Source organism: Perca fluviatilis, chromosome 7 (genome assembly GCF_010015445.1).
Source record: "Perca fluviatilis chromosome 7, GENO_Pfluv_1.0, whole genome shotgun sequence".
NCBI classification, from domain to species: domain Eukaryota; kingdom Metazoa; phylum Chordata; class Actinopteri; order Perciformes; family Percidae; genus Perca; species Perca fluviatilis.
This window is the reverse complement of record NC_053118.1, coordinates 9944397-9969515: the sequence shown is the minus strand read 5'-3', so window position 1 is coordinate 9969515 and position 25119 is coordinate 9944397. Positions and strand designations below refer to the sequence as shown.

General features: G+C 41.2%; 1 protein-coding gene across 2 annotated transcripts in view; it reads left to right on the top strand.

Annotated features, from left to right (window-relative positions):
• Nucleotides 1–609: 609 nt before the first annotated feature.
• The window catches only part of grik2 (glutamate receptor, ionotropic, kainate 2), a 305612-nt gene continuing 281102 nt past the window's right edge, over nt 610–25119 (top strand). For both annotated transcript variants that reach the window (XM_039805547.1, XM_039805548.1), the window contains exon 1: nt 610–866. In XM_039805547.1, the coding sequence (XP_039661481.1) occupies nt 749–866 (118 nt within the window). In that variant the 5' untranslated portion in view covers nt 610–748. The remainder of the gene's footprint in view (nt 867–25119) is intronic.

Below are 25119 nucleotides of genomic sequence, written 5' to 3'. Positions count from 1 at the left end.
TTTCAAATGCATAGATTGGCTTTAATACGGCAGTGCACGGCGGAGCTCCGCTGCCAGTAACGGCCATTGAACCGAAGCGAGGGGAAAGAAATCTGAGAGAAAACCGGAGAGCGGCGGCTATCTGGCCGGGGGGACACGACATTGGGGAAAGAGAAAGAAGGAAGGCGATATAGATCAAGGGGCGAAGTAACAGCCGAGAAACATGCCCGATCCACCCTGTGCGCTCCCCCACTACTAGTGTTGGCTCGACGTCAGATGCTGTGCGGCAGTGCAGCAGGAGGAGCTCGGGCTCGCCAGGCTGCTGAGACCGCCGCTTCACTCGCTCCCTCTCTCACTCGCTCACACTCTCACTTGGTCACGCTGGATCTCCACAAATCCCCGCTCTGCCCCTCTCACCCCCCTCCAATCTCTGCCTGTGTCTTTCAGTAGATGGATTTCTTCAAGCTCTGCCCTGCCTAACATGGATGCCCAGTCACCTCCACCACCACCAACAACACCTCCACCATCCTCAGCTGAGTCGGAGGGCTGTTTCTTCTTGGCGCAGTGAGCTGGACACGCAGTGTTCTTCTTCTTCTGCTTCTTTTTTTTTTTTTCTTTTTTTTTTTTTTTTTTTAGCTAAATGGATGTGGGGAAACCGCTGCCCAGCCCGCCGGTGGTGCCCAGCCGCCTTGCCTCACGTTAAAGAGAAAACAATTCTGGGGAATATACCGAATCAGGGAATAAAAATCCTGTGCAGCACACAAGCACCATGAAGATTACCTCCGTGCTGATACTTAATGCGAGAGTCCGGTGCACCGTCAGGCTTCTACTGCTGCTTTTACACTGTGTGGGATATTCTCATGGGATGCCACACGTCTTGAGATTTGGTGAGCTACTTCTTTTTTCCCCCTCTTATGTTGCCCGAAAAAGTTGAATTGGTGTTTTTTTTCCATCTCCATAAAGCACGTTGCTCTCATCCCGACCTGTTGGAGACTCACTTTCCTCCCTTTCCTCACTTGTGGGAAAGTTGTTGTTGCTGAGTGTTATTTTGCCGTTTAACGCGGCGTTTTACTGTAATAGCAATAGCTCCAGAGTAGTGCGTCCAAAGAGTTGGCACAGAGACCTACAATACTGTGGTGCAAAGCTGCCAAAAAGAGAAATTAATATATAAATGATCAATAAGGAAATAACCTGTAACTTGTTGCTATTTGGAAACTTTTACATTTAAAAGGCTTAACGTTTTCAGATATCAATGCCCCTCACACTACACCCTGTGTGTGTGTATGTGTGCGCGCGTGTGTACAGTGTTAGCTGTTTATAAGTTAATATCAACCACTTGTTGTGTGTATGTGCGTGCGTGTGTGCGTGCATGTGTGTGTGTTCATTCAAGAATTCATATTGTGCAGTATATTTAAATGTGGTAGTGGTGTGTGTGCACATGTGTATGAGAAAAACAGAGAGACAGTTAAATGTAATTTATTACAGTAAACAGTAAACTGTATCATTTTGCATACTATACCCACACGCCTCATCCATATTTCAGAAACGTGAAGAATATGCTGTAAGGGAAATTTTTGGATGACCTTTTGAACCACACCCCTTAAATTTGCTCAGTCAGCAGCTTGCAATTTCCACATTGCAGCTACCGTATATGATGCTTACACAGGACATATTCCACCGCAGGTCAACAGGTTTGCATAGCTGCATCATTTTATCCAATGGAAATATCCAGATGTCTCACGTATCATTTTTTTTACACAACAAAAGGTCCGTGGGTTTGAATAAGTCAGCGTTCGTAATGTGAGGGCCAGCGTTAAGGCCACTGACTGAAAAACAGAAAACAGAAGGAAAAGTGCTGCAGAAACAAACATTAGAATAAAATGTTATGAATCTTATAGTTAGTATATACAGTTACAGTTATGAATATCATAGTTAGTCTATACAGTTATATTATTGTTATAAAATATTTGATTTATCCTATCGGTCATGTATTTATCAAGAACACATACAGTAATGTGGGCACGGAAACACACAGCCCAATGATAATGCACACAGATACAGAAGTACACAGAGTGCTGCTACTGTACTTTGAACAGCACACAGATATATTTATATCGACAGACGTATGTTTTGTTGAAAATTTCAACCGTTTTAGTTTTGTATGGATTGGAAGGAACAGCGCTGCTACGTACTACTACAGTATTTCGAAAAAAAACCCTAATTAAATCCACAATGTACATGAATTCATTCATGAATGCAAATTGATGAGGTGCAGATTGATTTTTCCGCCGATGGAGCTGTAGGATCTGAATCAAAGTGTAGATGGATAGATAGGCGAAACGCTGCGAACCCCTGGCCTGCAGGGTGTGTGTGTGTGTGTGTGTGTGTGTACAGCCGTAATCTCTTCACACAACAGTGACTGGCTCCCAGTGTAGAGTCGTTCAGTCCATGTGTAGAGGGGGACACGGTGTGCTGAGGGAAACACCCTGTACCCGGTTACATCCCATTATTTCATCACAGTCCTTTACCGCTCCTCGGCTAAATGGGCCTGTATTTGCAGATATGCAGCAGCAGAGTCAGAAGGCTGAAGCTGAACACTTACAAGCTGAATCTGTCTACCTTACATGTATTACTTTTCTCTTTCTTTGCCAAGGTACTTCTATTAGCTACCAGCCACATGTTGACACATCTGTTCAGCAGGCATCTTTAGCCCTTGAATGTGTGTTTTTTTAAGGTTCCATCAGAGAATGTTTTCATTTTTGGATTGTGAAAACATTCACAGGGAGCAAATCAGTGGCTCAGGAGATAACTAAGAGCTGCGAAAAGAGAACACTGTTAAGCATATTAATAAATCCTGGCCAGTGTGGCTCAGTTGGTAGAGTAGGCCCACATATATAGAGGTTCATGCCTCGAAGCAGAAGGTCCAGGATGGAAGTCCCACCCAAATGCCCCAAAAAAATAATCTTAAAAAAAAAAGAATATTAATAAATATAAATATTAAAGGGGCACTCCACCAGTTTAGTATTGCACTAAATACAGGCGAGGGAACGTTTGAGAGATAGATTAAACAGCAAATGCACAAAATCTAAGCAGCAGAGGCTGAGTTACCCTGACTTTAAGTCCCTAGTTACCCAATTTCTCCTTTGGGGATCAATACAGGTGTATCTTATCTTACTGAAGTATGCGTCAAGCGCCATAAAACACTGGATCCTACACTTCCCATGATGCAACTCAACAATGTTTTTCACTAGACCCTCCCGCCCTGGTAAAGGCCAACTTCACACCCCCAGTTTGTAAATCAGGCTTTTTGTTGAAATTATTCAAGCCCTGATGTTGTCATCTGGTCATCTGTCCCTGGTGACATCATCATGCCCTGGTGACATCATCAGGGTTCCTTTCTGAGACAAAGTTCCTTCAGAGCCACAGCAGATTCAGGCTGAATAGTACTCCTCGTGACGAGTAAACTGATGCTCATGTGTAAAATTGAGTACATCCACATGCACACCAATATTCCACTATTATTCCGAATATGATAATATTCTGAATTTGATACAGGTCATGTAAACGGCATATTCCGTTTGGATATTCCAAATAAGGCCTTTTTCCGAATATAGCATTTTCCAATTAAGACATGTGAGATATTCCAGTATAATACGGGTTTTAGAGCCATTCTTTGGACAGGTATACAGCGCATTTGAAATATGCGTCTCAATCAGGCTTTTTACTCCCAGTTTACGGCCTCTTGCCTGTTTACGGCTTACGGTCAGCTCTGTGACCTTTTCTAGAAGCTGGTTGAAGGAATGAAAGAGGGACGCTGTGTTCACACGGTCCAACAAGTCCGCCACCGCTGGAAAATTACATGTAAAGGGGAATATTAGTGGAATATTCACTTTCATTAGCCATGTAAACAGCTTAGTCGGAATATTGTCTTTTTCGTAGTCATTGTAGTGCCCTTTTACTGACTGCTGTAACCATAGCATTCTTGATTGTGGAACGTCAACAGGCTAAGCCTAGTAGTTACTTCATATAGACACTTTGTTGGGTAATATGCATTGTTTAAATGAATACTTTTGTTTTAACACTCAATGATATCTTTAAATCCCCAAATTTCCGAAAATTAGGGGTGTTATTGAGTGCTTTAAAGAGATCAAGGAGCAAGGGCCTCACAATACGTGGTACTCCTTAACTTGTCCACTGTCAAAGCTGTGCTACTTTAACTCCACCAATTGAAATTTGACTTCCCCAATGGGATATCCTCTGCTTCTGGAGCAGCTTTGAAATGACATGAAAAGAGCTTGCTATTAATGCAATAATCCCAACATTACATTTTCTGATGTGTTTTGACCATTCATTTGTAGTGGCTATTCTTCAGGATACTGTAGGAGCTTGCAAATGGTTCAAATCATTCAGCCGTTTGAAGAATAACGGTGCAAGAGTGACGGGTAGCTAAATTGGATTTCCATTTTGAAATTCAAGCGCAAGAAAAAGAGCTCAGAGTAAGAATGCCACGGCTGTTGTTTTTAATCAATCTGACCAGTTCCTGTGATAAAAGAAAAAGCTTTTTAACAGATTCCCACTGTGAGTTCTTAAAAGACCTTTGGAGTAGAGCTAGATATGGTTAAAATATATATTTTTTTTTTACAAGGAGCTGTGCAGGGAATAAGGACATTGTAGCAGGGTAAGAGCTCACATGGGTTGTTTGGCAGTTGTGTTTTGTTGAAGACATAGGGTCACTTGCTGACAACCTCTGAGGATAGAAAGCACATAACTGAATTCTCCCACCGCCCATTGAAGATAACGCTTGATAGACATCAGCTTTTAGCAGCGATAGACTGAACCACAGCAACATGCGACCTTCCAGCTCTTTAACTACGACTCGATGGGTCGGCTGACATGTTTGAGTCCTTTTCAAGGAGTTGTATTGCAGACAGGTGAGGTGTGAAGGAGAAGCCATATTTAGGGTCACTTCACAGGAATTCAGCAGAATGTATTTCAATCATTCGCTGCCTGAGCTGGGGGCGGAAAGCAGCCCGGTTCACCCCTTTAGAGAAGAAGCATTAGCAAAAAAAAAGTTAAGTTCAAGAAAGTGGTCCAACTAAACATACGGTGTGGAAAGTCATGGATTAAATACAATTTATTTACATCAGAGCCACCGAGTCATGGACATCCACGAGTTTCCTCACATCCAACAGGAGCAATTTTAAGCAGTCTTTTTGTATCTATGAATGCATCATTTTATACTGGCAGTTTATGTCCCTGCGATCTATGCAGAGCGGAGAGTGAATCTGCGTGCGTTGGCGCTGGCTGCCGTGGTCGACATTAGTATGAAGGTCACTGTCTAATGGGGCAGACGAGCTAAATGTTGCAGGTCAAGGCAAGAAAAACCCCCTTTTAGAAAATAACTCGCTCTCTGAGGAAAGGCCGGCTGTCAATAACTGAACAGAAAAGTTGACATTATCCTCCAGGCTCCAGCCCCCGTCTCACTGATGACTTATAAATAAGGAGATTTGCAGAGAAACGCGAGCTGCTTGGAAACAATGGGTGGCTAGGTGGATCATTGTGCAATGGAGAGCATGAGGTATGAAATGGGAGGTGATATTCACAGTATCCTTCAATGAACAAGCTCATTTCCTTATTTGCTTTCCAGTTTATCAATGTAGCTGTAGACGTTAAAAGCTTTCTGAAGAGACTGTTTGGAGATTATAATACCGTAAGGTGACAAAAGCAATAAATGTGTATTAATTCACACGTGAAAATAGTCCCCAACAAATTTACTATTTCTACATGTCTACAGTGGCCAGCTGTTTTTTGGAAATTACTGAGGCATTAAAAAAAGAATAAACCTGTATTTAAAGACTTAAGTCTTCAGTAGGAACCAAATGGCTTAGGCCTGTGAGTCACAGACTGGGCGGGGAAGCCAGGAAGGACCATAACATAGTTGATGTTGTCCTTTAATGGGATAGCCTACAAATTAAAATCCATACATATTTTCTAAGACAGTCATTACACATCATGTGTGTAACAACAAGTCCTCCCAAGGAAATGACAAAATTGGTAGCTGGTTAGTACTTTCCTAGTCTATATCCACGACGTTACACTTCCGGGATTGCTCGGTTTCCGCCGCAAATTCCGTCAGATGTCCCTCTTTTCGGCCGGATGTCCGTCACCTTCCTCTGTCTTTGTGTTGTAATTCTAAACTCCGGTGGATTTCTGAGGACTATGGTTAACTGCTCCTCAGATCTCTGCAGGGTAAACCCAGACAGCTAGCTAGACTATCTGTCCAATCTGAGTTTTCTCTTGCACGACTAAAACAACTTTTGAAAGTACACATGTTCCACCCAAACAAGTTCCTTCCAGAGGCTATTTTGCAGCGGCACCGAGGTGTAACATTGCAATCGTAATAGAAAAAGTAGCCCAGATGTTTAAAAAGTAAAAAAAACAGTTCCTCTTTTGCTTCTATGTTATGATACTTTACAATATTAAAGTTGGTCAATGTTCAAATTACACATTGAGGTGGTAGGTACGTCCAGTGAAGACGCATTTCACTTCCATGATGTTCGAATTGTTGAATTTGCCATTTATCTTACAAGTGCTGCAGCAATGACAATGTGTAATACAGCATACAGTGTGTGTTGCCTGGTCATCAGGTCAGGTATCTTTTTACAGAAAATATACAAACCTGGCGACTTTATCACTACCTTACCAAATCTTCAAAATGCAATGCAGCACATTTTATTGACTTATAATACTGGATATTTCCTTTATAGCTATCTTATTCAAAATGCATCAATTCTTTCTCTTTCTAGCTTCCGTTTGTCAGAAGGGTGTACAGAACTTACACTCACAGTACATGGAGAACAATCTGCAACAAGAGAATATAACTGACAATAATAATTTCCATGTTTAATATTTGGACTGCCACACTTGCTGGATAGCTCGTTATGTTTACTGCCTGTGTTGTCACACATCCTAAGTTCTGAGATGCCACATGGGAGGTAAACACTGCAACATATCCTCCTTGTATTTCCAGGGGGATGATGACATGAACACATTTTATCCCAGTCTGCATTCCCTGGTTACAGAAAATTCAACATAGGTTTACTTGAACAATGAACAGCCCACTAGCCCACGGTAGTTATCTAATTCTGATAATATGCACTTCTAAGGCATGAAAGCATGCAGGTTCACTGCAGTGTGTGTGTGTGTGTGTGTGTGTGTGTGTGTGTGTGTGTGTGTGTGTGTGTGTGTGTGTGTGTTGTTTTTTTGGATTCAGCTGTTGGAGACAGTTTTTCCCCTGTGGGTGTATATTTGGAGCAGCGTTTCCAGTCAACGGAAGCTACATCACGCTTGCTAGTGAAGTAAGATGAACATAATCAATACTCATGATGGAAGATGCTCCATTTTTAGGTTAAAAAATGGAGCAGGTTATGGATTATGAATAGCAGTCCAGTCAGAAAGGCTTACATCAAAGGAGAGTGGATAATTTATAGTATTTGGAAGAAAAGGCTCTGTGGTTGAGCATGATTATCATATGAATCCGAGCAGCATGTTAAGGATTCAGCAGGGGCTGTGTTAAAAACGCTCTGGGGTATAAAACAGAACCAAGCAGAGACATTGCACTGAAAAAAACACATTAAAGGCAGCAGATGCAATTGTATATTGAGAATTACTTAAACGTTTGGGAAATATTGTTATTTGCTTTATTTTGGAGAGTGACATGAGAAGATCAATTGCATGTCTGTACAAGACAAGACAGACAAGCTGGAGTCGGGACAAGGTTAGCCTAGCTTAGCATACAGACTGGAAGCAGTGGGGAACAGCTAGCCTAGTTCTGTCTGAAATGACAAAATATACCCATCAACAACTCTAAATCTTGCTTGTGTAATGTGTCGTGATGGTGCTATTTCTTGATGAACAACAGTGTGTCCATCAACCGAGTGGATCTGTGGGCTTATCCTGGGCAGACACTGTATAAATTTAGACAGATTTTAACCCCAAATTGGTTGCGCATGACTAATTTAAGGGGGCTTTCACACCTGCCTCGTTTAGTTGGGTTGTAGTCTCTCATTGCCAGCATCGGACAGAGAAATGGTGCCACTGCAAAACAGCCTCCGGAAGGAACTTGTTTTGGTGGAACATGTGTACGTTCAAAAGTTATAGTTGTGCAACAGAAAACTCAGATTGGACAGATAGTCTAGCTAGCTGTCTGGACCCTGCAGAGATCTGAGGAGCAGTTAACCATAGTCCTCAGAAATCGATCAGAGTTTAAAATGCCAACACAAAGAAAGAGGAAGGTGACCCTGAGGCACCTGAACAATCCAGAAAATGAAACTACGTCAATAAAGACAACCCGTTCTCACTCCGAACTCATAAAATACGGACGCTTGGGCAGTGGCTGTCAGCGTCAGATACAACGCAAAAAGCACCCTTCAGCATGTGTGTAGAACACACCGGGCAGAGCAGCAGCTATGTGGCGCTTTAAGATGATGTAGTATTAAGAGCGACAACGGTAGCGAGTAGTGTGAAAGCCCGAAATTCCACGTGGTTGGGGTGGTGGATGGGTCAAACAACACAGGACTTTCAACCCGGAGACCGGAGTTTGTGCCCTGTGTGTCACATTTCCTAAAACCAACTGTCCAGTTCTTGTCCCGTGTGTCACAGAAACTTAGCTTTTATAAGCCCACCCGCGATCTTTTCCTTAACCTAACTGCGTCAAAACAGACCAAGCGTCTTTAGATACGACGCTAAAGGAGACTTTTAGCGTCAATAACAACGCCAAAGGCGTTTGTATTTTACGCGATGGGAGTGAGAATGTGTTGATAAAGACTAACATTCCATGCGAGCACCCAAATTGTGGCTGGTTGATCGAGTGTGCATAGAGGTCATAGATTCTGGATGCGCAGGGCGGATTAAAACGTTTAGTGTGAGTTAATGTGAAGGACTAATAGCATGCCCGGCTTTAGAGGTCTTCACAAGTCCAAAGTTTTGAACCCAATCAGAGACCTATCTGAACCCAACATGCATACATGTATATTACTACTACTACTAACAAAAAACATGTGGGCCCTTGGTTGAGTTGCCAGGTGAGGTCAATGAGTCTCTGTACAGGCAACATGGTATCAAACCTAGACCCGTGGAAGCTGCATCCAGCTGTTGTTCACCAAGAAATACTTCTTCTTACCAACATGTAATTCTGCCTGACAACATTTATTTTTATTTTCTTCTGTTCATGTAGGGGTTAAACCAATTACATACAAGTGTAAAGGCGCTGGTTTTTGTAACAGGCTAGCTGTTTCCCAATGCTTTAAGTCCACATGCTAAGCTAGGCTAACTACATCGCAGCAACTACTTCCTCAAATGCTGAACTCTTCATTTGACACAAACCTAGAACAGATAGAGGCTAAGGTTGCCCATCCATCCATCCATACATCCATCCTTTCATCCATCCATCAATCCATCCATCCATCCATCCATCCGTGCATCGTCGTCCGTTTATACAGGGTCAGGTTGTGGGGGAGCAGCTAAGATATAAAAATCCAACAGCATCATGACTTCTGTACAATAAAAGTGTAAGCTATCAAAATCCAAAGAGTAATTAATTGTCTTTGTTCATGATCTCATAATCTCCAATCATATTCAAACTGCAGTGCTTTGACAAAACGTGATGCTCCATTCAGTATGCACTGGATACAGCAGCCAGAGTCAGATCATCATGCACAAAAGACTGACTTGCTGGCCATTTGTTTACCAGCTCTACATCTTCCCTACTTGAATTAGCGAGCTAAATTAGAAGTGTTAGAAGTCAAGGTTATCTTGAGCTAGAAACGAAGCTATCATTTCAATTAGAAGTGTGCTAGTTGAACTACATTTGACCTCAATCAGAGGTAACTAATCTGATTTGATGGAACAGTGTTAAGGAGGATATTTATAGGAAGATACCTTTAAGAGGAAATCAATTTCCTGCACTTTTTCTGGTTTGAATGGCGAACAGGTATTTGGGGCTTGAGTTATCAGTGTAAGGTTAGGACACAACAAATATTCTGCAAATGCCCAAAAAAAATGGAAAAGGAAAAAATGAACAGAGCAGAACAGATTCTCCAGTCTTTAATATCTTTAAGAAATAAATCATTCGGCTGGTGCAGAATAATTGGAAACATGTAAGCTTTTACAATAAATTTTATATTTTACTTTTTGTCAAATTCAAAGCCCAGACTTTACCTGCCAATGTTCATCCATGAGCACTCATTTTTGCAGTCTTGTCTCATAGTAAAATGACAGATATGGAGAAGGGACAAAAATCTGCTCTCTCGCTTTCCAGCAGATGGGAGAATGTGCACCTATACAAAACCAATAATGCTGAGCATTTATTTTTAGACTGATATTCACTGCTTTTCTTCAACTGACTTTGTGTTCATTATTCCTCCCTGCAGTGTAAATGTAGTTCATATACTCTGCCATCAGCACTTCTTCCACCAGTAAGTGCTCTGCGAGAAAGGTCTTTCACTCAAAAGTGGTATTACAATTTATTGTAAAACATGTGTGTGCATTTCTCTGTAACTCAATTAACAGCAGGCAGTGTCGGGCAAAGGCAAAGGCTGCTTTATGACATTGAGATGAGGACGTAGCACAACCTTTATCTGTTGCCAAAGCATTTAGCTAACATCTTTGGATGTCATGCTGCAGTAAGGGCAAGCGATAAACCTGCTGTAAACCCAGCTCCAGCCCCAATGGCATCGAGGACTCATACGAATAAACATTTCCAAGGACAGCTTGGGTGATAGCCATATCGTTTGCCTTCATTTTCTCCTCCAAATACATTTGTTTCCAACCTCTCCAATTGTCAGACTGCTCGTGTTTCTTGACCCATTGAACATCATTTTAATGATGTCACCATGCTTCCAAATCTCAGCAAATTTGGTGAGTACAATATTGTCATAACTGATAGAACCGATGGCCAGAGCTATGGAAATGAAACCCAAGTCGTAATAAACCATAGTTTCTGTTCTAAAAGCAGCTATTATACTACTTCCATGGTCTTAGTTTTTGATTCAGGACTCATATAGAGGAGCCTGACATGATTCACGGCACAATAAACTATGTAGATCGTCGGGAACTCTTACCATCATCCGTGCACTTCCTCCAGCTCCTCTAAAAGCTTGGTTTAGGTTGCCGCCTCACCCTTGACCCCCCTTCGCCCCCCTCAAGCCAAGTCCACTCCGTTGTTATTGGTCATCTTCCGGAAGACCTCCGAATGGGACCGCTCGGAGCTTGAAGCAGCATGACCATGTAGGGAAGTCCATTTCATTGACGTAGACGAATCCAGGAAATTCAAAGACCCCACTGAGACCCAATGAGATTTGAGCATTCCGAGCTGGGCAGAGCTAACCCAAGCTGCCTGCAGGGCTCACGTCTGAATGCATTTACCTAATTATTTGACACTTCGGTATTGTTTAACATGACTATACCATTATTATTTTCATATATTATATGTATAGGCCAGAATAGATGAAAAAGCACGATATGTGCTCTTTAAGGTCTTATTACCCCTATAGGCTGCAACGTTCCTCACATGGAAGGTTAATAATTTTACTGTGAACTTAAAAAACACCAAAAACACGGAGAATGATACGAAGACCATGACCGTCGAACTTCATGGAAATCTGAATTGTAGCTGTGGACCCATCTTGATTTGGAACAAAGTGTTGGATTGAAGAATAGAGAAGAGGTGCTAAGATATTTCTATTGATATTTGCCCATTTGACCAGAATGATGGACATCTCTAGACCCTGTTTACTAAGTGGAGCACATAGTAGGTAGAACTTACCCAAATGTTAATACCTTTGGAAAGAAAGACAGAGCGAGTGTACTGTATATTCCTTATTATACAGTCCTTGGGAACCTGTTTTCAGCCAGTAGGCATGTTTGCTGAGATGGAAAGAAGTTCAGCGGCTTCACAGAATGGCAACACTCATCGTATCATCCTTCATTGAGGGTAACTCAAGCATATGATGTGTCAGTGACTCTTTTTATGCCCTTGGCAGCAGAGCACACATTCTACCATTGCAGCACTTCCCATTCGCTTGTTCTTCCAGTTTATGATGATTTCCTACTAAGAGGTGCAGCTTTACTGGCCTTATTTAAACAGATGTAGAGTGCAGTGCTCGTGTTTTATAAGGTTGAGGGTCCTCATGGCTTGTTTCTTACCAACCATATGTAATGGGTAAAATAAAGATAAACACTTGCTGCTTTCTTGCCACTGATAATAGGGTTTCAAACTTGTTATAAACCTCTAGTTTTACATAATTATAAACTGATAGTTCTTGGTGAAAATTACCTGGTAGTAGGAAGTGATGCATGTTGAGTTTGCAGTCTGTTTGGAATACTGTAAGTAGAAAAAGAAACAGAGCCTGGTTAGCAGAAGCAGCAAAGCTATCATGGCTTAACAGGCAAAAAAAAAAGAGTAGCAAATTACAAAAATCACCAAAACTCAAACCTTGACTACAGAAAATGCAAGTAAAAAGGTTTTTAGTTTACACAACACAAAAGAACAAATCGCTGATTGCTCAGCACAAGTGTTATGTAATGTAATATGAGTGTGTAATGATTTTAAATGTAGCTAGTTGTGTACATTTTAAAAAGGTGATTCTGGAACTGTTAACCAGTTGACCATCATTGTTCCTGATCTTGGAAACAGTAGTTTGTCAACTCAAGGTCCATTTACTAGCTTTTTCAACCATATGACATGGTTTTCATCAGCAGATGGAATTTGACAAAGTTGTCATGTGGATGACAATGTGTATGTTCAAACTTTCCATTAGTGTAAGTTTGGAGGTAGACATGTACTGTTTATGATTTGCTTCTTAAGCATTTGGAATACTACATTTTAACATGTAGCAGGTTTTACACTATCTCCTGGACGTATTTGTTGCCAAAAGCTGTACAAAAGTTCTAACAAAACAAACCTTTACATACACTACAGCGTACTGCGCTATTTTCCAAGTGAAAAGCAGGCTCTGTCTCTCTTGTTGCTGTCTGCCTACAACACTGATTAGCTTATACTTCATGGTGTTGCATGGAGATCTGTTCATTTTGTCATTTCTGTAAATACTTGCAATAAACATTCTGTATTATTATAATGGAATATCAAATTATTCCAAGGGTCATATTATTGTGTACTTACAAACAAAGCCATTGCCTACTGTATACTGTCTGTCGAATTGGAAATGTCCTCTGTAAAAAGGACACATAATGTAGAATGGGAAATGACTCACCCCACTGGTCTTAGTTTTTCGTGTTGCCTAATATTCTCTTTGCCATGTTCTCTCCATGTCTACTCATATCAGTGTTATTCTCCTTGCTGTTTCTACAAAGCCTGAGAAAATGAAATATTTTACTTAAATGACTTTATTTGCCTTAGCGCTGCCAGTCTGAATTATCAGCTTTCTTAAATTGAGTTTAGCAGTGGTGGCTTTGTGAGCATTACACAGTGTCCTGGCCCACAGCCAGCACACTGCTGGTAAATATATTTAAATCAGTGCTAAGCTGCTTAAAATATTCATATTTCACTCATAGCTAGTTTATAGAAATTTGAAACTATCTCAGGCTGGCAAATCAGTTACATGGATAATATATATATATATATATATATACATATCATTGCACATTTTTGGGTAACAAAGAGAGCTGGAGCTGGTGAGCGGTGGTGAGGCGTTAAGCCTCCGTGCACAGTGTGTGTTTTTCTGATATGGCTGGCTTTAGATGCTCTGTCTCTCTAGACTGAGAGAGGCAGGAGGACGCATGCCATGTTCCTCTCAGGCTCATGATACTGCCACGCGTGACGATGGTTACCGTGCCACGTGAAATGATTATTCTAAAAGCCGCTTCTCTGCTTCCTTCCCTCTGCTTGAAACAGAAAGTATCTGCCCGCTGTTGGTTTTGCCAAATGCGGCATGTATGTGGATGTAATTAGCTGAGTCTTAGATGCTGACTGGGGCTGAGCTGGAGGTGACTTACCGTGCGGACTAACAGTGACAGAGACGCTCTGTTCCTGCTGTACTAGAACACACTGAGAACATAAGTGACCAGATCCATTCCCTGTATCACTGTGACGGTAATACGAACCAGGACTTCTCATGACACACTGTCCTCTGCTCTGAGTATTCTATCCTTGTGGTTTGTCCTACACTTGAGGCACTGTGTACTAAGAGCTGCAGCCTGGTGCCATGATGACTCTGTGCACTTTAGGGCCATGACTGAAATGAATTACATTTACCAAATGTTCTGTTTGCCTGATTCAGAGTCGCTTCTGCAAATTCTGATCCTGTTCTTAATTTACACAAGAACAGAGCTTTAAGAGACTCTAAGGGCATTACAATCACATTTCCCATATTCAGTAAGGCTTCTCTGCTCTGACAGCTTCAATCTGGTGGTCCTGAAGTATACATACCATGCCATGGTAACAAAAAATGGCAAAATGCATTGTTTGTCAGTTATCAGTGGTTACTGGCCTAGGGTTAGAAGGGGCCTGCCACACCTGCTTGTAGGTTTAGATCTATTCACATGGTAACGGTCGCCGTTAGCTTGGTCAAGACCCCTTGGCGGCACTTTTTAACACTCTGGGCGTTCCATTGTGAATTCAAACAAAACTAATGTTACTTGATTAGGCTAAGGAAAAGATTGTGGATTGGGTTAAAATTAGGGCTGGGCAATATATCGACATTATATCGATATTGTGATATGAGACTAGATATTGTCTTAGATTTTGGAAATCGTAATATGGCTTAAGTTTTGTCTATTCCTGGTTTTAATGGCTGCATTACGATAAAGTGATGTCATTTTTTGAACTTACCAGACTGCTCTAACTGTTTTATTATCTGCCTTTAACCACTTAGTCATTATATCCACATTACTGATGACTATTCATCTAAAATGTCATTGTGAAAATATTTTTTTAAAGCACAAATTGTCAACTTTAGAATATCGTTACAATATCGACATTGAGATATTTGGTCAAGAATACGTGCAATATATTATTTTCTCCATATTGCCCAGCCCTAGTTAAAATACTTGCATTTGTGGCTTTAGTAAAGAACTTTATATTTTATATATATATATATATATATATAATATATATATATATATATATATATATATATATATATATATTATTTTTTTATTTTTTATTTATTTTTTTATTTATTTATTTAACCTTTATTTAACCAGGTTAGTCTCATTGAGATATAAAATCTCTTTTTAAAGAGAGACCTGGCCAAGATAGCAGAACAAGTTTGTTACATATAAAAACAATTTACAATCACAAAACAAACGCAAAAGAGGCAAAGACATCTCAAGTGCATTTCAATTAAATAAAAGTACCATTAGTTAAAACATTTGCACATGTGGATGGACTCATGTTCTATGATTTTAACATAACCTTTAAAATCGTTTAAGGAAATTAGACACTGTAGTTTGAGTGTTTTCTGTAAGTCATTCCAACTAGAAGGTGTCTAGTGTAATATATATATATATATATATATATATATATATATGAATGACACTTTGTTTGCCCAGTGGTCCTCCATTATGCAGACATTGTGCAGCAGTCTAACAATGTCATACTACCAACTTCTTTTGCGAAGACATTCATTACTTGCATGACAAGAGGTTGCTTGTCGGGAAAGCCTAGAATTAGGTTGTTATAAGTAGGGATGTCCCGATCCTGATCACAGTATCAGATCAGGATACCAATTTTAGTATTTTTTTACTTTTAACTGGGATCAGCATTCACCTGGTTTACCTTACTCCATCATTTACATCAGCTTGTACTGATTGTTGCCTTTAATCACACACGCCCTGCACCACAGACGTATACCGCCAGACTGCCTGGATGTGCTGGCACTTTCAAACCAAGAGATTAAAAAAGTTTTGTTTTGATCAGAAGAGACGACACATTAAACACAACTAGTTTGGTTACTATTTCTTTTTTTACGTACATTTGAATATTGCTTGGATCCTAAAAAGAACTGTTTTGGTGTTGAGAAAAGACTCATTTGCTGCACTGAGTTAAATCTATTAAGCTTAAGACATATTTTAGTTACTTTGTTTGAAAAAAAAAACGTGTTCAGCTCTATTATCTGAGCAAATAGTATCGGATTGGGACTCTGTATTGGACCGTGGTAAAGTTGGTTTTATATTGGACATTGGATATTCGACACATTCGAAAATTCTATTATGCTGCTTGACCTTTTGATGTATTCATGTCAAACCACTTTTGGTGAACTCAGCTAACCCCCCCCCCCTACACATAACACAAGGCTTCTTTTTTCAAAAAACCCATCCTTTAATTTTTTTTTATATTTTTTAATGTTCACCAAAAGTGGTTTGACATGAATAGGTCAAAAGGTCAAGCCGCATAATAGATTTATAGTATTTTTTAATATTTAAAAATATTTTAAAAAATCAAAGAATGTTTCTTTTGAAAAAAGAAGCTTTGTGTTATGTGTAGGGGGGTTAGCTGAGTTCACCAAAAGTGTTTTGACATGAATAGGTCAAAAGGTCAAGCCGCATAATAGATTCATAGCATTTTTTAATATTAAAAGATATTTTGAAAATCAAAGGATTTTTTTTTTTTTAAATAAGCTTTGGGTTATGTGTAGGGGGGTTAGCTAAGTTCATCAGAAGTATTTTGACAGTAATAGGTAAAAATGGCAAGCCGCATAATAGAATTTTCGAATGTAAAAAATAGGATCAGGGTCAAAAAAGCTGATCGGGACATCCCTAGTTATAAGCACTTGAAGAAACTTGTTTTTCCAGGTAGAGGCAGCCTTAATCGTAACTTTAAAAAGGTCCCATGGCATGAAAATTTCACTTTGAGGTTTTTTTAACATTAATATGAGTTCCCCCACCCTGCCTATGGTCCCCCAGTGGCTAGAAATGGCGATAGGTGTAAACCGAGCCCTGGGTATCCTGCTCTGCCTTTGAGAAAATGAAAGCTCAGATGAGCTGATCTGCAATCTTCTCCTTATGAGGTCATAAGGAGCAAGGTTACCTCCCCTTTCTCTGCTTTGCCCGCCCAGAGAATTTGGCCCACCCATGAGAGAGAGACATCATGGCTTTCAAACGAGCAAAGTGGCAGTAGGTCAAGGCCACACCCCCACCCTCCACCTTGCCCCCCCTCTCTCCTCCTCAATAGCTACAGACACAGAAATGGCACATCCTAAGGAAAGCTCATTGTGGGACTGGCTCTAGTGGCTGTAATTCTGCACCAAGGCTGAATTTCGGGAACAAGACTTCAGATACAGTATTAGGGGACCACTAAGGTCTATATAAAAGAGACTTCAGATACAGTATTAGGGGACCACTAAGGCCTATATAAAAGAGACTTCAGATACAGTATTAGGGGACCACTAAGGTCTATATAAAAGAGACTTCAGATACAATATTAGGGGACCACTAAGGTCTATATAAAAGCATCCAAAGACCACCATGTCATGGGACATTTAAAGAAAGTGATGGGACGTGATTAAAAAAAATGCATGGCTGGTATAATTCATAGCTTCAATTCAAAGGGGAATTATCAATCATACTTAGACATGTATTAGAAATACTCAAAACCTTTTTATACATATAACGACGAGGGTAAAAAACAATCCAAAACAAACTGGCAGTGTTGCTGAGACTGAAAAAACTGTGTTCAGTTACATCCTTCCATTTGTTTTCAGTTCTGCACTTACAGTTATGTCCTCATTCACTCGGGGGTGGGACATCCCTTCCTGACGTTAGAACTGTATAAGACATTCAGATGAATGACAAAACATCTTCATTTACCATCAAGTGGTTTCAGTCTGACTTGACTATGAATGTGTCATGAACCTATTCGTTAGATGCATGGGAGGAATATATATATATATATATATATATATATATATATATATATATATATATTCTGTAGAAGGTTTAGCAGTAATTGTTAATATTACACTAACTGCTCGGGGCTAACTGTACTATCTGCTAACTCTATACTTAACCGTAAACATAATTTATGGTGAAAAACATGCCTAGAGTCTCCTGCACAACCAGCTGTGCATAAAGCAAAACCTATGGATCTCCAGTATGGCTGCCAGAGGGGGTGTTCCATCACCTGAAAGCCCTCTATTTCCATGTGAGTCCTCCAGATGTCTCTCTTTCCTCCCGCTGCTTGGGAGACCGGTGTTTGGAGACGAGAGCTTGATGTATTGTAAGTAAAAGCCTCTGATTGTGAATGGCAGAGAAGCCTCTCCAAGTCAATAACTCATTTGGAAAGAGTTTTGGATTAGAATGATCTTGTTGTAGAGAAGGTAGACTCCAGCCCATATCCTGCCTCGAGTCGCTGAAGAAACTAGAATAATAATAATACTCCAGGAAAATCGATGGCAGACTGAAGCGCCACGGGGACAAATACCAGCACCGGTCCCTTTCTGCACCACACAACTCTTATCGGTCCATCGGTTGAATTTCTGCTGATACGCCATAAATCCAATTCCCTGAAATGTCATATTAAAATTTCAGGCCATTTAGATTGGCTGGCGGATGGAGAATGACGGCTTCCCTCTCCCAGGGGCTGGGATTATATGTCAATAATGTCCTCAGTGCCAGGGAGGTTCTTTCATTAGCTTGTATTTAGATTGAAGTGTCATCCATATTATGAGAGTCTGCTACTGCGTCTCAGCAGTGTGTGTGTGTGTGTGTGTGTGTGTGTGTGTGTGTGTGTGTGTGTGTGTGTGTGTGTGTGTGTGCGCTCAGCTCTCACCCTTAATAGAGTCGACAGTTCGATAAGTCAGCAGCGTGATGTGTTGGGAGATACACAGTGTATGGAGTGGCATGGTTACATTGCAGTGTAGAGGTCACAGAGACCACCCCAAACTGAAAAGTGACATGGGTTAAAGGTCAGTTAGTGTCTCTGAAGTACCCTTAAGTCCAAACCTGTCTGATGTACACATCTTAATTGACTACTTGAAATGTTCACAAGCGCATAATCCATAGTTGTCAGTATACTGACAACTTTTTTGGCCCACTGTCAGGCTTTAATCAGTGCAGAACTGTAAACGGGTTCTAAATGAATGTCTAATACGTGATTCAAATTTAGTTTATAGTAAAAATGACATAGCGAGCAAGATGAAAACATCCTATTTAAAAAAAATAAAAAAAGACATTTGACATTCTCTTGAAAATCAAATCCAATCCAGTAATTTGTTCTGGACATCCATGGTTCAATGTAGACTGGAACCACTAACTGACAACTTTTGAATTGGATCATCATTTTTCCCAATTACTTTGGTCAGTACGTGATTTTAATCAATAGAACCAGAGCTACGAAAATTAAATGCGTCTGTGTAGTATTTCTTACAGTGACCACCTAACTTATTGTCAGCCTTCATTCCTGGCGTTGGACAACACATTCTTCGAAAACTGACGCCCGGTCATGTGCCTTGGCATTAGTTTCCGATGCAAAAAGTCTACTTTAGCCAGGGCTCTTGGCGTCACTTTTTGAAGCTTTGGGTCGGTACCTATTTGGCGTCATTTTTAAACGTGAACGGTACAACAACTTAGTTATGGTTAGGAAAAGATCGTGGGTGGGGTTACAAAATGTACCCCCCGATTTCCTGGGTGAAAGTCATGTTGTTTGACCCATCCATTTTCCATCCATCCCATTTTGGGTCTTTCATACTACTAGCGACTGTTACCGATTCAGGAAGTGATAAGACTTCACAGAGGACAGACTCAAATGTCTTTCAGATTAAGGCAGCTTTATTTGAACCCACGGTACCGGGAGATTCATGCAGTTCAGCATTCAAAACAATCTCAACATACATTGTGACTTTCTACTGTATTTAGCCTATCTTTTTCTTTACAGTATCTTGGTTACAAATTACCTCCTCCTAACATGTGTATGAACAAAATTGTTTATCCCTCCACTCTGGCGTCCATCTCGGTTCTCTTACTGTAGTCTCAAAGGTCAGAGGTTAAAAGTGAATAGATGAACTTGGACATAGTATTGGGGCCTCTTGTCTGACACTTGTAGTGATGTCTCTGTACACACATGCCCATCTGTCATCCTTTCTCACTGCAGTCTAAAGTCACTTGCCTGAGTGAACACAGTACATTTAAAGTCAAACAGTAAAATGATTATGATTAATGCATTTCACATAAGCACACATGAATTTCAATCCCAACAGCTGCCGTTGTTGCTCTTAATAGTCTGTCATCTTACAGTGTGGAGTTCGAGCTGCCGTTCTGCCCGGTGCGTCCCATACAGACACTAAAAGGGTGATTTTGTTGTCAGTATCTGATGCTCAGAGTCACTCACCAATTGTCAGTATTTGACGGGTTGGGAATGAGAACAGGTTGCGTTGGAGGCCGTGTAAAGGAGTGTGGATCCTGTGCTGCTGTTTAAATGCATTAATAGAGATTACAGAGCTGGTGACTCTTTGGTTGCCTTTGCTTTCCAGCTAAATGTAAACTGCAACACGTTTCCTGCATTAGTGGAGCGTTTGGTATAGGTTTCCTTTCGGGTCATGTCTGGGTTACAGGTCAAGGAATTCAGGGACCTAGTTGTCTGCCTTAGGTACTTTGGTGCTTGATCATCCAGAACCTCCACGGTCGTGATTAGATTTGTTTTCTTGTAGTTTTTTTTTTTCCTCCATTACTGAAACGCTTGAACAGCCAGGACATTACGGTTTTTAAATATATTAGCTTTAAAATGTCCATAAATGACTTTTTCTAGACCTATATAAAAAGACATACTGATTTACATCTCTTTAATCTTGCCTGCCTCCTCTAAGTCTGCCCCGCACGTCCTGGCTTATGATTACATTGGTTATATATAAATTTAATATTGTATTACTTTTCGTAGGTATAAGTACAGAGACTGAATGAGAACAGTCGGGCCATCATGACCCATCAATCATCAAGGTTTTCATTTCAGGTACACACTACAGCAGCTGATTTCATTAGCCGAACAAAGAATGGTAGATTCATTTTTATTATTATTTTTGAAGGCTGTAGCAGGTCTCGCTGCCACCGTAGGTTACCCTTAGCACAAAGCACAGCCAAGACAGACAATATACAAGCAACCGTCTTCATTTTGACTGCTCACACACTTCTAACCTAAATTTACAAGTTTGCAAACCCTGCGCCTCTGTGTCCCGTTGCATCGCAACTTTCTAACAAAGAACATACAAACAATCTCTCACAGTCCCGTGTCTTGACTCTGGGGTGAATGGCAGTCCCGTGAAGGGCCGGCACGCTACTCCATATAAGGGAGAGTGTAATTAGCCCAACAAGAATCAGCTGAGACAATTAACTGCTTTCATGCGCTATCCCCACACTTCTCTCCACTGCAGCTGATTGCAGACCATGCCTACCTCCACAAAGGCATTTTCAGTTTTATAGACCTTTTTCACGGCAGACATGTTGACATGTCATAGTAGGAAAAGCACAGGTGTATTCAAAACCATTAACGATGGCTGCATTCCACTTAGGAGAGGCCTTGGTATTGTGCATGCTGACTCACTGAAATAGCTTACTGGGACACTTGATGGAATTGAGCCAATTTATCAGTTATCAATTTCAGCTGTGCTTTTCCTACTATGACAAGTCATAATATCTGCTGTAAAATAGGTCCATTAGACAGTTGACGCTGCAGAGGCAGACGGGAAACAAGTCCCTGGCTAAGTGCGAAGAAATCATATGTACTACATTATTGCGACCGTTTTTCAAAGCATTCCAAGCTTTTCATACCTTGCAGTGAGCCATTGATTTCACTTCATTTTACATTGCTCTGAAAAGAGACTTGAAACTTGCTGTGGAAAGCTAATCCATCCCAGGGAAGGTTTAGTCCCCTTTTAAACTATCAATTTGTGGGGCGCCTGGTAGCTCACCTGGTTGAGCATGCACCGCATATACTGAGGCTAAGTCCTTACCGCAGTGACCCGAGTTCCAGTCTGAATCTGGGCCCTTTGCTGCATGTCACCCCGCCTCTCTCTCCCCCTTTTCCTGTCGTCAGCTATTCTATCTAATAAAGGCCCAAAAGCCCCAAAAGCCCCCCCAAAAAAACTCAATTTGTGGAGACTTAGCTGCTGTACAGCTTGACCTTCAATGCACCACCAAGGAATGCTAGACAGACTATAGTTGTTGTCTTTTCATGGGATCTGTTGACAATGAGTAACATCAGCCTTATTCTTTAAGTTTAAAGCAAAGGATGATCAACAGAAAGGGCATCATAGTGTTTCTTATTATCTTCAGCAGGTGTTAAGCTGTGTCCAGCATGTCCAGCTTCAACCAGCCAATATGTGGTTTCTAATGCTCCAGGCAATAATGTGCATATTTAGAGCCGTTTTGTCCCGTTACTCAGTGACTGTACACACTGAATCTTGCATTCAGAGACGGGCGCAGAGAAAGATTCTCTCACTGAGGAAGTGGCTCACACTGCTGACTGGAGAATAAAGAAACACTTCAGGCATTTCTTAGAAGTGCTGCGACATCACAACCAACAGGATCTCTGGTTGTGGGGTATTTTATCTGCACTTCTACTGGCTGTGTGTGTGTGTGTGTGTGTGCGCTATCTCCTGCTGTTATCTTCACTCTTTGAAACTTTGCATCTGGGATTTTTCTTATGTGTTTTTTGTCTTTTTTCCCTCGTTTACCAGGCTTTTGTAAGGTTTCTCATCTTGAACTGTGATTCTACTGATCTGCCCTTTGTAACTCTGAGGGTATATCTGTGTATCTCAAACACCCCATCAGCTCACTAGAACTCCTTATTGACTGCTATGGTTTTGAGTGTGTGTGTGTGTGTGTGTGTGTGTGTGTGTGTTGTCATGCAGGCTCATATCCGTACAGTGGGCGGGGAGCTGCTTTGATTTCCCAAGATGTATTGGTCAAGCCTCATCGTTTTCAAAAAGCAATTTCTACTTAAAGAGGAGAGAAAAATGTTGGAAGGAGTGAAAGGGCAGCGGAAAGAGTGTGTGCATCCTTGTGTGTGTTAGAGAGAGAGAGAGAGAGAGAGAGAGAGAGAGAGAGAGAAAAAAGATGGAATGGAGGTCAGTTGGGGAAACTTTGCAGGAAAATATGAAGACACTTTAGGGGCAGTAAGGGGCAAATAAATAAAGGATGTTTCCTTTGAATTAAACATGACTGTAAACAGCGTCGGGGATAGGGACCTCACACTTAGTTCATCTGAGCTGGTCAACACAGCACATCACTACGCCTCATGAGCCTGTTGGGGCACTGAACAGTTAGGCACACTGCTTGCCTGGGCCGCTCTTCTCGTTTATATTTTGAGTTCTCTAATTTATGTTTTCATGTTCTGTCTTCTAGCAGGTCTGGTGTTTGAAGAGCAAACGCCAGTAGCGTCCCACTGCAGAGCTACAGCAGCCTACACCAGGCTTAGGCCCACCTCTTGGCTGGGACCCCTCTCTATCACCATCTCACATGGTGGAAAATCTCTCAATCAAAACAAAAGATGCTTGAATTTTATGACATTGTGAAATAGCGTGGGATCATTTTACATCAGTAGTCTTTATTGCTGATGAAAATCTATCCGACATGATGCTTTATCCATATTGCGTTTTGTAATCTTTATTCACTTTATGTAACTTCACTCTAATGAAATAGCTGCAGTGTTTTGTCTTTGTGGTGAACTTTATGCTTCATCCACACACACACACACACACACACACACACACACACACACACACACACACACACACACACACACACACACACACACACACACACACACAGCATAGGAAAGCACACTGCTATCGCCACATAGCAACTTCTGGTGACATTCCATTCAGACCGACTAGAAGTGTTTGGCGGCGTCTGTATCTGCCGACCCCCTGCCCTCTGCCTGCATTTTCTGATTTTTCTTTGTTTGGGACGTATCTGGGCGTCAACCTCTATAAAAACATAGTGACGAAAGTGCCATATCGTAAGCACACATCCAACAGGAAGCTATGAAAATGGCGGTAATGGCGCCAAAAATAGGCAAATTCAACGAGGTGAAATGGCAAGCACATAGCCTGATTAATCTGCAAGCTCATGATTCATTTGCTAGATACGTCTGGCCCCCCTCATATTCTAGCCGGCCAAAACCGTTTACCTCACATAGAGCGGGTTTAAGACGATGAATAACAGAGGAGGGTCATGTTTACAGAACGTAGTAACTGAACATAGTAACCGAACGTAGTAACCAAACGTAGTAACCGAATGTAACCCAGCGCAACGCACCAGGCTTGCGAAACTCCGATCAAACTGTCAAATGGTTCTGATCAAATATGAATCAATGTTCTTTTTCTACTCTTCTGCCTATTTCTAGCCTAAGATGTTTTTAGAAACATGTCTTGGTGTACTGTTTAGCTATTTGAGAAGGTTTGTGACCAGGCAGCCATTTTTTTCTTGGTTCAAAACGGACCAAGCACCGCCCCAACTTGAATTTGTCAGTCAGAGCTATGTTGTTTTGTTGCTCTGACTGGTTGGTGCGTCCAGAGGCATTTTGGTTTGTACCACTGCTAATGCCCCTTGGAAATCGAAAATGAACTGAGAGGTTCTAGACTAATACGCATTTGCGAATTAGACTGGTGATGCCAGGCTACTATGCGGACAAGGCTCGTTTCAAAACAAGAGTGTAATTGGGGTTGGCTTTAACCTGCTGGCGAGCATCGTAACCCTTGTTGAGCCAGGCCAACTTTGAATGTTGTGTTTACCAGCCCAACGACAAATCTTACTCATGCTGCCTTTAGCTGCATAGGCTATTTCTCAGATCAAATGTATTCAGATGTTGGTGAAATTGTAGAAATGTTAGAGAGATATTTTTCAGTTGAAGAATGTAAATACAAGCTCAGCTCATGGTGTGGTACATTCAAGCATAGTACACATAGGGGGAAGAGAGGACTGCCAATCAAATTACAGTTGGATGAAAGCAAATGCTTTCTTGCCCTGCAACACACTCACAAACATACGCACGATCACGCCTGGAAGCTGCCCGAATCAACCACAGACTGATCGGTGGGTCTCTAAGCATTGTAAGTGGCTTGCTAAGGGGCACCAGGGGCAAGTGGTGCTCCTTCACTTTCCTGTCATGGTTTTGACCGGCAGATTAAC